This window comes from Apiospora kogelbergensis (genome assembly GCF_038363985.1).
Source record: "Apiospora kogelbergensis strain CBS 113332 chromosome Unknown utg000006l_segment0_segment0, whole genome shotgun sequence".
Lineage (NCBI taxonomy): Eukaryota > Fungi > Ascomycota > Sordariomycetes > Amphisphaeriales > Apiosporaceae > Apiospora > Apiospora kogelbergensis.
Genome location: NW_027117423.1, coordinates 1,814,780 through 1,827,934, shown reverse-complemented (window position 1 = coordinate 1,827,934; position 13,155 = coordinate 1,814,780). Strand labels below are relative to the sequence as shown.

The window sequence follows — 13,155 nt, the reverse complement described above, 5'->3', positions numbered from 1 at the left end:
TGCAGAACCTAGGCGTCGCTTCCAACGGCAATTTGACGGGCCAGCATGGCAGAATACTGAGCCCCCTCGCTTAGAGCTCGAATATCTGATTGGGCAATAGCAACCGGATATTGGCCGCGCATACTTCGCCAATCAAACATGCTCTTTCAGCTCGAGTCGCACAACAGCGCCGAACAACTGCAGAAGCGAAGGCAAGTTGCGGGCTGCACAGAATGCATATTGTTTCCTATCGGATAGACATGTCCCTAGCGCAGAAGTAATCCAAGACTAGGGCTCAATCCACTTCTTCTTGTTATGTGCTATGTACATATTGAATCCTGCCTTTATCTTTCTAAACATAACCAGTCCGCGTCAAGTCCTACATAACTCGGTTATACGGGTTTCGGAGCAGTGCACCGTACAAGTTTTCAAAAGCACCTCCGAGCATGAATTAGTAAACATGGCATTTTCGGTGATATTAAGTAGTGGTCGGGTCGGATATGATGGAGGGATCCACGGATGGCGCAAGCTTCTGACCCTCTTTGAAGTACCGGTATCGCGGGTAGGAAGGGCGCTATTATAGTCTTTTCCTGCAAACGAGTCAGGCCAGGTGGAATATATTCTGCACCAAATTATATCATTCGTCGGCTGCCAACTTACTTGTGCCGAGGATATGGAAATAGAAGCACACTCATACTTGCTCTCCTCTCTGACCGGCACAGCGCCTAGGTACACCAACTTTGATATATCTGCCTATGCTACTTGGCACTTTGGTGTGAACGTACATTCATGTTCCGCTTTCCTTCCCAGATGTATACATGTAGGTAGGGTAGGATCGTGCCACGCTCTGGGCCAGTGCAATCAGCGGCAACCTCCGCCGTGGACTGGACAGATGCGCCTGTGCCAACTCGCACGCATTCAAGCCCGACCATATAGTGCTGAGCTATCCTCCAAAGGAGTTAGCATCGCATTTCCCAAAGGCAGTGCAACTGCCATCAAGGTGTCTGTGGGGTCTTGTGCCATGCGATAGTCCAATGGGGCTACGAAACCAGGGAGGTGGGAAAGGGCCAAGCGTGATCTTCTCGATATCCTAGGCAAAGTCGACCGCCGGGTCGTCCGCGGACCAGCCGGGCCTATGGGGCTTCTGGCGGCGCATCCGAATGTCGCAGCGGGCAACAGGCGAGTAACAGCCGATTTCTACACAGCACAAAAACCATGGAAGAGACGGATAGGAGTAAGTATAATTCTCGGATGTGTCAGCGCAGACGCCCCCAGGCTCCGACGAGCGAGAATGACCGTTAGCACTACCACCATGGACATTTTTCGGGGCATCCCCTGGAGGCGGTTTCAACGCGATCCGTTGACTTTTGTATTTTGGCTAGTATATGCACGTATATCATATAGTAGTCTCAGTCGAGGACTAGCTCGGGACGCGGAGTGGGGCCTTTACTTGTCATCTTTAGTGCATCGTACCCTCAATCTGCCAATCTGCCAATCTAGCACCACAGATCTATTGGCTGGCGCCTTACCTGATGTAGCAATTCCGCCTCCCCAAAAACGGTGGGAGTCCAGAAAGCCGCTTGAGCGTTTTTTTTTTTTTTTTTTCTTCATGCAGAAGAGAAGCAAAGTGGCGAGTTCGTCAAGGCCGCGAGCCGAATTTCCCTGCTCTTTCTAATAAAGTGTTCTGCTCAGGACCGCAGGGAGACAGATGACCCAATTATCAACGTCTACACACAGTTGGTTTTCACCTCGGCACGTCTTCGTGCGAGATGTGCATATGGCCGAGGGCCGTGCTTGTGCTTGGTACATGCATGCATACATACATACATAACTGAATGGACTTTGCTCGGGCTGGCTAGGCTGGCTAGCTGGCTAGCTGGCAGATTTGCTGACTACGCTGCATGCACTACGACCAAAGTAGACAATGCCTCGGTCCAGGTGCGCTGAGGTTCCCCGCGCTTGGCTTGTGTGCAACAACGGTTGACCCCTCTCAGCCTCTGCATCATCATGGGGTAGTTAGTGGCTGGCGGGTCAAAAAGCCATTCCCATCTAAGTCAATACCCGTGCAGCTAGATATTTAGCTTCAACCACTTACCCCGGATTTCGGTAGTGAAATAGACATCGATCAAGACACCTGCCACTCCACTGCCAAACATCCTCGATACTCCGTCGGACTCGCTCAAGTCCCATCCTCAAGTCAGCACCCACGCAGGCAGCCAAGATGCCGTCCAAACAGAAAGCCCCCGTCTACGTCTTGGGCGTGGGCATGACCAAGTTCATCAAGCCCCGCGGAAAGGTCGACTACACCGAGCTTGGCTTCGAGGCGGGCGTGAAAGCCATGCTGGATGCCCAGATCAACTACGACGATGTTGAGCAGGGCATCGCCTGCTACTGCTACGGCGACTCGACGTGCGGCCAGCGCGTCTTCTACCAGTTCGGCATGACCCAGATCCCCATCGTCAACGTGAACAACAACTGCTCCACGGGCTCTACCGGCCTTGCTATGGCCAGGACCACCATCGCCTACGGCGGGGCGGACTGCGTCCTGGTCGTCGGCTTTGAAAAGATGATGCCCGGCAGTCTGCAAAGCTTCTTCAACGACCGAGAGAACCCCCACAGGCACGAGTGGCATGATGATGGCCGAGACCCGAGGCGTCACGAAAGCCCCCGGCGCAGCCCAGATGTTCGGTAATGCAGGGCGAGAATACATGGAAAAGTAGGTCTACCTACTCGTCCCCGTCGGCTGGGAGGAATCCACTAACGCAAACACCGCCACAGGTATGGCGCTAAGGTGGAAGATTTCGCCGAGATTGGTCGCATAAACCACATGCACTCGGTCAAAAACCCCTACTCGCAGTTTCAAGACGTCTATACCCACGAGCAGATCATGAAGGCGCCCATGATCCACGAGCCTCTCACTAAGCTGCAGTGTTGCCCTACATCGGATGGCGGTGCTGCGGCTGTCCTGGTTTCGCAGGAATTCCTTGATGCCAGGCCTCACCTAAAGGATCGTGCAATCCTGATTGCTGGCCAGTGCCTTGCAACCGACGCCCCGAGCCTGTTCTCGAGGAGCTCCATTGATCTTATGGGCTTCGAGATGTCCCAGCACGCAGCCAAGACTGCTCTAGCCGAGGCCGGCATTACCCCAGGCGACTGCCAGGTCTGCGAGCTCCATGACTGTTTTTCTGCAAACGAGATGATCACCATCGATGCGCTCGGCTTATGCGAGAAGGGCAAGGCCCACGAGATGGTACGGAATGGCGATATCACTTATGGCGGCAGGATGGTCATTAACCCCTCGGGTGGTCTCATTTCGAAAGGTCACCCCCTCGGTGCTACTGGGATTGCGCAATGCGCCGAGCTAGTATGGCATCTCCGGGGCTGGGCAAACAACCGGGACTTTCCTCGCACCAAGTATGCGCTGCAGCATAACTTGGGGCTGGGAGGCGCCGCCGTCGTAACCGTCTACTCCAGGCCGGACCGGAGTGAGGCGCCGAAGCTGGACACTGCCACGATTGGTAAGATGAACGGATTGGGCTATAATCCAGCTGTCGAGGCCAAGGGCTTCACCGCAGCTCAAGCAGCAGCTGTTCGAAGCAAGACCAGGACCAGTGCCTGGGCCTTGCAGGACACCCTGAAGAAGGTCGAGGCCAGGTTCTAGAAGGCTTGTGATAGAAGCACCAAAGTTTGTGGTTTGTTTTACGATTGCTTGTAGCATTAATACCAGGTTCGCATTTTCACTACCAGGCTTCATGTATGTAGCTAATTGGCCCCAAAGCTTATGTACGTCTCCGTGCACATGACATGAAGAAACAATCTTGGCACCTGAGACCGAATGGTAGCTGCCGTCCGAAGACGTGACGAGACGCGAGATGAGACTGGGCAGACTCAAGAAAGGTCTAGCCCGTTCTACTGTGGAGAAGCTCTGCACGGCTTTCCTTTAATAGACCCGTGCAAGGTGTCGATCAAACGTCGACAAGTTCTTGCTCGACCGATGCGAAGCACCTCAAGGCATTGTTCATGTCATGCGTGCCAAACTCTAGATCAGGCAACCCAGGCCATCCAGGAACCTGCTTGTTGAAGAAACCTGCATAATACGACCCCCCACAGCCGAGTCTCGGGCCAATTGTCGGATTTGGTGACGTTCGTCCGCCCGCGCCCGCGCCCGTGATGTTTTGACTGAACAACGGAGAATATTGCTTGTCTAAACGACGGGTGGTTGAGCCAAGAGAAAGACTGGCGCCAGCGACACCAGCATCGGCAGATGCGAATACGTGCACCACGAAGCGGCAGTGGTGAGGGTTCGCCCGAACAGCCGACGCGACCTCCTTAAGCCGAACCCGATAAGTACGTCGCCATCCAGGGGTGACCCCTGCCCGAACCTTATATGGCTGGCTGCTACATCGAGGGCAGCTTCGACCATCGCAAACGACCCGGACATCGCCAGTGACAAATAAGCCCCACGGCACCGCCCCCTTGGGTTCGCTCCCCTGGTTCCCCTGGCGCCTGGCTTGTCTTCTTGAGCAGCCTCAATCAAGCCGAAGCAAGTTTCTTATGCTTCTTTCCAAACGATGCGCGTGCTTCGTGTGTCCACAGCATCCGTCCCCGTGGCTCTGCGAACAGGTTAAGCGAGCCCACTCGGTCCAATATGGCAGGTGTGCACCAGAATATGGGCCTCATTGGCCGTGTTGCGTTTTTGGTCTATCCTGGGAGAGATCGCGGTCTCTTGGCGGGTAGGGAAGGAGGGCGCCCACAGAACAGATAAGACTATTCTTGGGTTTAACAATATCTACCGATCCCTTCCCATATGACTACAACTTGTTTCTAGCTGAGCCCGAGCCAAGTATACCAAACGCAAATGGCAGGTGCCGTCGTATCGAATCCTGTTCTGGGTTGAAGACGTCTGCGAAACGCTTGTTATATAGGATAGTGGCCAGCAGGTGTTCTTTTCCTTCCCTTTTCCACCTTCAGCCGTTGCGCCAGGGGGTGTTTCGGCTCTATTCACTTCAGAAACAGAAGCGACGATCGTGCGTATAAACAACAGGATCGACGACCTTGAATAGCAGAGGTGCTGCCATCTGTCCGCTCACATACGCACGATAATCAAACCGGGCACGTGGAGGACCTGAGACCATCAACACAACGAGTTCATCAACGACTAGTCCCCAAATCTAATCGCCACCCCCTCGAGCTCTCCTTTGCCGGCCACTACTGTCGTTCATGTAATCATGTCGGACACCATGTCGGACACCGTCCCTGAAGACGGTAACGTCGCAGCGACTGCCCCCGACCAAGGCAAGATCCTCCTGGCGGTCTCAATCTTGACCAATGTCGTCGCCTTATGGACGTGTATCATGAGGGTTTTTGTCAATCGGGCAGACAAGCGAGAAACGCACTGGGCCGACCGGTTCGTCGGATTAGCTATGGTGAGAACCGCCGCGCCTTCTCTCACTCTCTTCCTTTCTTTCTCCCTCGCTCAGTCACTTAAATCTTCGCACCGACATTCAAAGATACATGATATCCACACGGCCCTCTCCTCATTGCTCATCTTGTGTAATTATGTTACCCCCCTGCTTTACTTGGCTAACCATAATGTTGTCATCTCACTTCACTAGGCGTTGGGAAGCGTTAGTAACATGTTCATTCTAATAGAGACGGTGAACTGGGATAAGCCCCAGGCGGCGCTGGAGGCCGACTTCTTCGCGCAGCCTTGGCTAATGCTCGGCGCTACGGCCGCCAAAGCAGCGATATGTCTCTCGCTGGTGCCGCTCCTCCAGCCGGATATTTGGCGGCGGGTGCTCGAGATCCAGATACTGGTCGTCTGTGTCGTGAACTGCGCCTTTATCCCGGCCATTCTGTTCCAATGCCAGCCAATGTCAAGCTTCTGGACACCGGGCATGGACGACCAATGCTGGGCCTTGCATACCCGACATACTCTTGAATACGTCCAGGGCAGTGAGTTGGCGTCCACTTCTTGTGTCTCAACCCTTCTTTTTCAAACTGCACGGGCTGACTCCATGGCAACAGTCGTCGATTTGTTCTCACAGTTATACATGGCCTTCATCACGCTGATCGTGGTGCACCAGTACCAGGCTACGGCGCGGCGTGGGTTGAAAATAGGCTTTTGCTTTCTCTCGGTTGCGAATCTGACGTAAGTTGTGTATATCCTTTTACAAGCCCTATCGCCCTGTGGGAGTGCGACTGACTGTGACTCGTGTTTTAGTATCGCCGTGTTAGTGATGGTGAAGATGTATTACATCTCTCTTACCACCAATGCGGACAGGTATTTACCTCAAGCAATTGGCACAATCCTCACTGTGTAAGCCAACTTTTTTGATACGTGATATGCATTGTTACACTCTGTGTTTGCTGACAATAAGGAACAACAGCCTCGTGCAAAACTTCTTGATCATGGCCGCAAACATACTGCCCATCACCATGTTCTTCCTGAAGGACGGCCGGCCCCTGATCCAGATGCTCACGGAGCCACTACCCAGCACGAGACGATCACGGCAAAACTGCCCGGAGAGCGGGTACTTCGTCCATTTTGATACGGCATCGATGATGTCCAAAGGAGACGGCATGTCCACGTTTAGTAGGGTCAGCTCGCTGCGGAGGCGCAGCAGCGGAACCCCGTTCTACATCCAGACGCCAGCAAGCCAACCAGGAGCAGGCCGGAAACAGCATGTTGAAATCGATAGCCAACAGAGCCACATAGAACTTGACGGTTTCGAGCATGTCGAGCTTGACACGGGCTCCGGGACGACACGGACGGTGATATGCAAGGTCATGCCGGGTGAGACGTTACTATTATCGCCTCAAGGTAGAGACAGATAGCAGCTAGCTTCAATATAGACCAATAAGCATACGATATAGCCAGCATGCATTAGCGTTCGGAACTGGATGCGATACCCCGCCATTTCTGCTTAGAGGGGAGTTTACCGACTGGGCAACGAACCGCCGATCCCACTCACTGCAACGTTCCCATCTCCCCATCCCCCCTCGATCTTCCCCGGTCCGTTTACCCAGTCTGCCAGTAGTATTACTGCAGTGCCGGTTAAATTCGGCTAGGATTGCCGGGAGGGAGGCAGCACGGCACGGCATGGCTGCTGATTCGATGAGAAAGTGACGAAGGAGATACGATATTACGATACGGATAAGTGCTTGCTTACCCTGCCTTGCCAAGAATAGAGTCAAAAATCGACAACGCTCGGCTTGTCTCCGTTGTCACGTGCCGTCAATTGTCAGTTTCGCCCTTGCGTTCGTGCTTCCTGTAACACCCACGTACGAGCTTGATACGTCTGTCCCTCCGCGTGCACATTGGTGAGAACGCCTTGCTGAGCTCAAGATTCCGTTAGCAGTTTAGTAGTCCCGCCAGTGAGACCAGTGAAACCGGACAAGGGGACGAGTCCTCAACAACAGATTTAATAACGGCTGCCGCTGCCGCTGCCGCTCCTCCTCCTCCTCCCGTCGCGATGCATATCGCTGCCGGTGCTGCGGTGGATGACGCCAAGCGCGGCCCCGCCACTTCCACCGCGGACCAGGTCGTCCTCACCGAGGCCATTCGGCATGAGCATAGCCTCGCCTTCTGGCAGGCGGTCAAGCTCTACCCGGCCGCGGTGGGCTGGTCCATGTTCGTCTCCATCGGCGTCATCATGCTCGCCTTCGACCCGCAGCTCCTGGGCAATTTGTATGCGACGCCGCAATTCGCAGCCGACTTTGGCTATGAGTTCGAAGGAGAGGTGAGCAGACTTGATACTACCTTCCTCTCAGCCACTATGGATATAAGTTATTCTTATTCTAACGACGACTCTGTTCGACCAGTACATCATCAGTGAGTGAACACCGGCGGGATGTGTGACCTACCAAGCCAAGGATAAGTGTGACTTACGCAATAGCAACCACACAGGTGCCTCCTGGCAAACGGGCCTGTCGATGGGAAACCCCATCGGCCAAGTCATCGGCGCTCTCATCTCCGCGTACCCCATGGAGCTGTTCGGCCGCAAGCGGACCTTCGGCGTCTGCGTCGTGCTGACGGGCGGGCTCGTCTTCATCCAGTTCTTCGCGCGGTCGCTGCCCGTGCTCCTCGCCGGCGAGCTACTGGGCGGCCTGGTCCTGGGGTGTTACGTGGTTATCGCGCCCGCCTACGCGTCCGAGGTGTGCCCGCTGGCGCTGCGCGGCGTCCTGACGAGCTACACCAACCTGTGCTTCGTCATGGGCCAGCTTCTGGCCAACGGCGTCACGGCCGGCACCTCGCGGCTGGCCGACCACTGGGCCTACAGCATCCCCTTTGCCCTGCAGTGGTTCTGGGTCGCCATCATCGTGCCGGGCATGTTCTTCATCCCCGAGAGCCCCTGGTGGCTCGTCCGCCGCGGACGCTTCGACGAGGCCGAGCACGCCCTCCGCCGGCTGGCCTCGAAAGAGGTCGACGTCGCGGCGACGTTGGCCGTCATCACCGAGACGGACCGTCTGGAGCAGGAGATCGAGGCGGGCAGTACCTATTGGGACTGTTTTAGGAGCGTGAATTTACGCCGGACCGAGATCTCTATTGGTGTTTACAGCATACAGGTGCTTTCTGGTCCGTCTTCCCCCTTCAAGCTCAGAAATTTTGGACAGACTACTCACTCGTCATCCAGGCATCTACCTAATCAACTATGGAACCTACTTTTTCAAACTGGTAAGTCCCTCCAGTTGGGATATGCAGTCACACACAACGAATGCTGACATAAATAGGCCGGGCTCCCAACTGACAAGGCTTTCGATATGGGTATCGGCTTCTTAGGTGAGTACGAATCGTCTCCAGGCGCAACTTGAGTAGTCCTGAATATGTTGATTCACATTCAACCCCAAAGCCGTCGGATTTGTTGCCACCATCATCTCATGGTATCTCTTGACCCTTTTCGGCCGGCGTACCATCTACATCCACGGCCTGTCCGCTCTGGTGGTGCTGCAGCTGCTCATTGGCATTCTGGACTGCATCCCCGGCCGCCCCGCGGGCGTGGCCTGGGCCGAGTCCTCGCTCATGCTCATCTGGAACTTCGCCTACGACCTCTCGGTCGGCCCCATCTGCTTCACCATCCTGGGCGAGTGCTCCGCCACCCGCGTCCGGTCCAAGACGATCGCGGTGGCTACGGCGGCGCAGGGACTGGTTGGCATAGCCATGACGGTCGCCATCCCTTACATGATAAACCCTGACGAGGTAAGAAGGAAATATTGGCGGGAATATTCGAGGGAGAAAAGTGGGAGGGCTGCTCAAGCGTAACGATGTCGGCTGACCCCTGATTGTGTTGACAAACTGTAGGCCAATATGCAAGGGAAACTGGGATTCTTCTTCGGCGGCCTCGCAGCCCTCTGCTACGTTTGGGCGTTCTTTCGTGTGCCTGAGGTGAGTATGCAATCTACTATCCTGAGTCTACCTTTCCGAGTTACGCGTGACTGATATTGACCCCCACAACTTCGTCAGACTACTGGACGAACGTACGAAGAACTCGATATCCTCTTCGCGCAAAAGGTGCCAGCGAGAAAGTTCAAGGCTCACAGGGTGGACATTACGGATCCAGGACATTAGAACAAATACATACCTATTTATAGCTTGGAGGATGTGCGCAAGACGGTGGAATTGAATCGATATCGTATAATTTAAGCGAATGTGGTATTATTTATTAAGTAAGATACACACATATTGAATGTGTACCTTGTCGGGCTATACGTATGGCTTTCGTGGCCGTATCCCGGTTATTAAACAAATCGAGGGGATGGGAGTGCACTCACGCCTCCCTTTTCTACCTGAATAAAACCATCTTTGAGATATGGTATTCCTTTATTACAACCAACACCTTAGCTGGTGGTGAGGCTACATCGTGGCGTTTTGCAGCAACGGTTGCCAGAACTCCATATCCCACATCGCAAAATCATCGGGTATCTGAAGGCGGAGAAAAAGAAGTCAGTAATAATCACATGCAAATACAAAACATAAGCCAGCTGGCTTCCAGGGATTTCAAAACGTCAAGTTTCAAGCCACACTCACCACGTTAGGAAGCTCGTCATTCAATATGAAAGGTTGGACATGGTTGATGAAGCCCGGGGGTGTCTGAATGTTTGCCAAGGACATAGGCGTCTGTAGTAGGGCGATCCAAATTTCCGCGAGTCAGCAGCCATCATGAAACCTTCTTACGGCATATCAAGATGAAAGACATAGAAAGGAGGCTTTTACTTACAGGAAGCGAGGAAATAGCCTCATGACTTGAATGCATGGACTGTAGCCCCGTATCAATTATAGCCTGGAGACCCTCGAGGGCCCGCTTCTGCACCTCCATGGCGGTGCCGCCACGGCAGACGCTCAATACCACCGTCAGGGTGACGAGGTCTTTGAGGTCGGTGCCAATCTCGCGGATGCGCAGGACCATGGATCGATTGAAGGCCGTCTCGACGACGCGGATGAGACGTGGCAGCGCGAGCGCGATAGAGCTCTCCGATGCGAGCAGGCACGCCTCCTCGATCGTCTCAGGCTGCGTTCGTGCCGCGTGCCAGGTCCCAGGGCGGAGTGTTGCTGCCGCGCTGCTGCTACTTTTGTTGTTGTCATTGATGTTGTTGGCAACGATGATGTGCTTGATATAGTAGCAGACACTCAGGGCGGCTTGCAGTATGTCTTGCCGGAAGACGAGATTGTGGCTATGCCAGAGCTTCGTGTAGCTTTCCGAGCTTGGATCCAGATCGTCTAGGTAGGTGAGGAAGGCCACAGAGGATCGGAGATAAGCGGCCAAGATCTGCTGCGGCACGTCGGGCGTACTTAACGCAAAAGGCCGGTACAAGTTCAACAGCGCGCGACGGCAGTGCATGTCCAGGACCGTCCTGATAGCCCACTGTTTGTTCCTTTCCTCGGGAGTGGCGGGCAGCATCCGAGGTGTCACGGTGCGAATGTCATCCAAAGCTCGTTCCAGGGCTGTGCCGCATTCTATGACTTGTTGGTAGTCGGTCAGGCTGTCGATGCGGTTGATGAGATCCACGACCTTGAAACGATATCGCAGCGTGCTTGAGGCATAAACCTGGATTTGAGAGTCGGTCATATGGTCTATCGGCCTCGACTCCGGAAGTTCTGCCATATCGACATAAATCTCGTCGTCATTCAGATTCCGAGGCGGCCGGCATGTGAAATCTCCGTCACGGACACAGACGGGCAAATTACATTGCGTCGAAATCTGGACGTCCAACTCCAAAATTGTGTACCACAGTCTCCTCCTTTGCTCACCCCAATACGCCGATATCTTGCGAGGAAACTCGGACGCGTCTCGATGGAGTCCCATCGTCATGGCCATTCGCACGATCAACCCGAGATGAGTCCAGGTCTCTTGGTTCTTGGGATTGATCATGCGCTGTGCCAGTAAGAGCAGAACTTCGGCCTGTAGCGTGCCAAAATCCACCAACTGCTTGCCCCTGAGGCCGTCCAACCATGCCCTCACTAGGCTACAAGCCGTAGGTATATGGACACCGTCGCGGTCAGGTTGCAGGCCTTTGCCAGGCCCAGTAAATCGATAGCCTATGCATAGTATTGAGAGTAGTTGAGGCAGGAATGACTCGGATTGCACACTGCCTTCCCACCACCTATTGTAGATACTCATGAAGGAAGGGATGTGAACGACTCGGTAAATAGACTCGGACGCCATGAGATACACCTGGAGGAACTGGTCACACAGCGCCTTTTTAGGCAGAATGTCTGCCATGCGTTTCTGGATAGGGGTCATGCTGTCGACAAAAACCGTGATGGGTGTGAGGGCCTTCCGCTGCTCATCCTGAAGTGTTCTGTGGATCTTCTGAATGTCAGAGAAAGCCTCACTGATTTCACGAGGCTTGGATCTGGCGAACATGAATTCCTTGGCTTCGTCGAACTACTAGGTCATAAGTACTAAATATGGACGCGAGACGAGGATATGTGACTGATCTTACCAAGTTAAGGAGCACGCGGGTGCTGTTCTGCCCAAAGAACCTTGTCCGTAAGCCCCCCCTTAACTGTGAGACCGCGAATCGTCAGGGAGGAGGACGCGAGGGGGCTGGTGTCGCAAGCTCGGGGTTGAGTTGATTGACCTTTCTGCATTCATGAGAACGATAGTCTCTAAACGATCAAGCCGGGCCCCGTAGTCGTCCAGCACCGAATGGTGGGACGAGGCCGGAAGGGGCCGTTCCCGACTCCTCGGTGTCTGCTCGTGAGCGCTGGGCACACAGTTCTTCTTGGAGGCGCGCTCCGACACGTCGGCGTCGGAGGCGTCTGACAAGTTAGCAGCATCTCCGTCGGGGGCATAGCGACAGTGGCGTTGCGACTTTTGACACTGTGAGCATGGCAACAGACGATCGCACTTGAGCTTGCGCTTGCGACACTCACTAAGGATGTTGCCGATGGATTAGAAAGTCGTACTTGGAGTAAGGTAGTTGGTTCATCTATAAGTGCGAATAGATGGCTTACATGCAAGACTTTACCGGTCGCGGTCGCTTTACACTTCGCGATGGTGCAGCCCCGTGGCCGGATCCGGATTCGTGGGTCGACGTCGGCGTCGGCGTCGGCGTCCCATGGTCGGCCATTGGTGTGCAGATGAAGTCCCAACAGTAACAACAACAACAGCAACAACACTATAGTGGTGTATATCGCGTGTTATGGAATCGTGAATCAACAATCAAGCAACCTCGATGTCATATGTCAAAATATACGGTATATGGTCACCGTCCCGAGCAGGCAAGCAGCTGGTGGTATGAGGCAGCAACAGTACATCTGGCGATATAGGAGAGTGGCAATGACAGGGACGGGTTATGCATAACCCAGTAGTTTCGGCCGATCGAAGTCCGAATCTTTATTTGGATGTCATGGATGAAGAAAAGGGATTGTTGGGAGGCAAGGCTCCGGTAAAGAAGGATTATTAGGTCAGCCTAGGATGGGCTAGGTTGTAGTAAGTCGGTAGGTATGCCTGTAAGTTGTAGCGATGCAAGTGGTGTGTTTGTCCTTTCTTTTTTTTCTTCTTTACTCTGCTCGGGGATTAGCTCGATAAGCGATTGATTCATCCTCAAACCCCGGCCAGACTTAGACGTGTACCTCGGACATGTAGAATTTAGGTAGAAGACCTAATCATTTGGTGGATGGCTTGTTGATCGTCCGCTTCCGTGGGGCTTCAGATGGCCATTTTGATCAGT

At 54.0% G+C, this 13,155-nt stretch overlaps 4 protein-coding genes across 4 annotated transcripts; 3 read left to right on the top strand and 1 right to left on the bottom strand.

Moving 5' to 3' along the window:
* Positions 1-2,200: 2,200 nt before the first annotated feature.
* On the top strand, positions 2,201-3,640 carry PG998_009433 (nonspecific lipid-transfer protein; the record flags this gene model as incomplete). The annotated part of the gene is made up of 2 exons (XM_066876249.1): positions 2,201-2,667; positions 2,758-3,640. 2 exons carry the CDS (start codon positions 2,201-2,203, stop codon positions 3,638-3,640), a joined length of 1,350 nt encoding a protein of 449 aa, XP_066728405.1.
* A 1,579-nt stretch (positions 3,641-5,219) lies between these two features.
* On the top strand, positions 5,220-6,816 carry PG998_009432 (uncharacterized protein; the record flags this gene model as incomplete). Its single annotated transcript, XM_066876248.1, has 3 exons — positions 5,220-5,405; positions 5,595-6,130; positions 6,369-6,816. 3 exons carry the CDS (start codon positions 5,220-5,222, stop codon positions 6,814-6,816), a joined length of 1,170 nt encoding a protein of 389 aa, XP_066728404.1.
* A 638-nt stretch (positions 6,817-7,454) lies between these two features.
* Positions 7,455-9,547, top strand: PG998_009431 (uncharacterized protein; the record flags this gene model as incomplete). Its single annotated transcript, XM_066876247.1, has 8 exons — positions 7,455-7,721; positions 7,804-7,813; positions 7,889-8,557; positions 8,616-8,656; positions 8,713-8,761; positions 8,832-9,178; positions 9,281-9,364; positions 9,443-9,547. 8 exons carry the CDS (start codon positions 7,455-7,457, stop codon positions 9,545-9,547), a joined length of 1,572 nt encoding a protein of 523 aa, XP_066728403.1.
* A 285-nt stretch (positions 9,548-9,832) lies between these two features.
* PG998_009430 (uncharacterized protein) lies at positions 9,833-12,552 on the bottom strand (the record flags this gene model as incomplete). The annotated part of the gene is made up of 6 exons (XM_066876246.1): positions 9,833-9,901; positions 10,007-10,096; positions 10,197-11,864; positions 11,923-11,985; positions 12,018-12,354; positions 12,437-12,552. 6 exons carry the CDS (start codon positions 12,550-12,552, stop codon positions 9,833-9,835), a joined length of 2,343 nt encoding a protein of 780 aa, XP_066728402.1.
* Between the last annotated feature and the right edge of the window lie 603 nt (positions 12,553-13,155).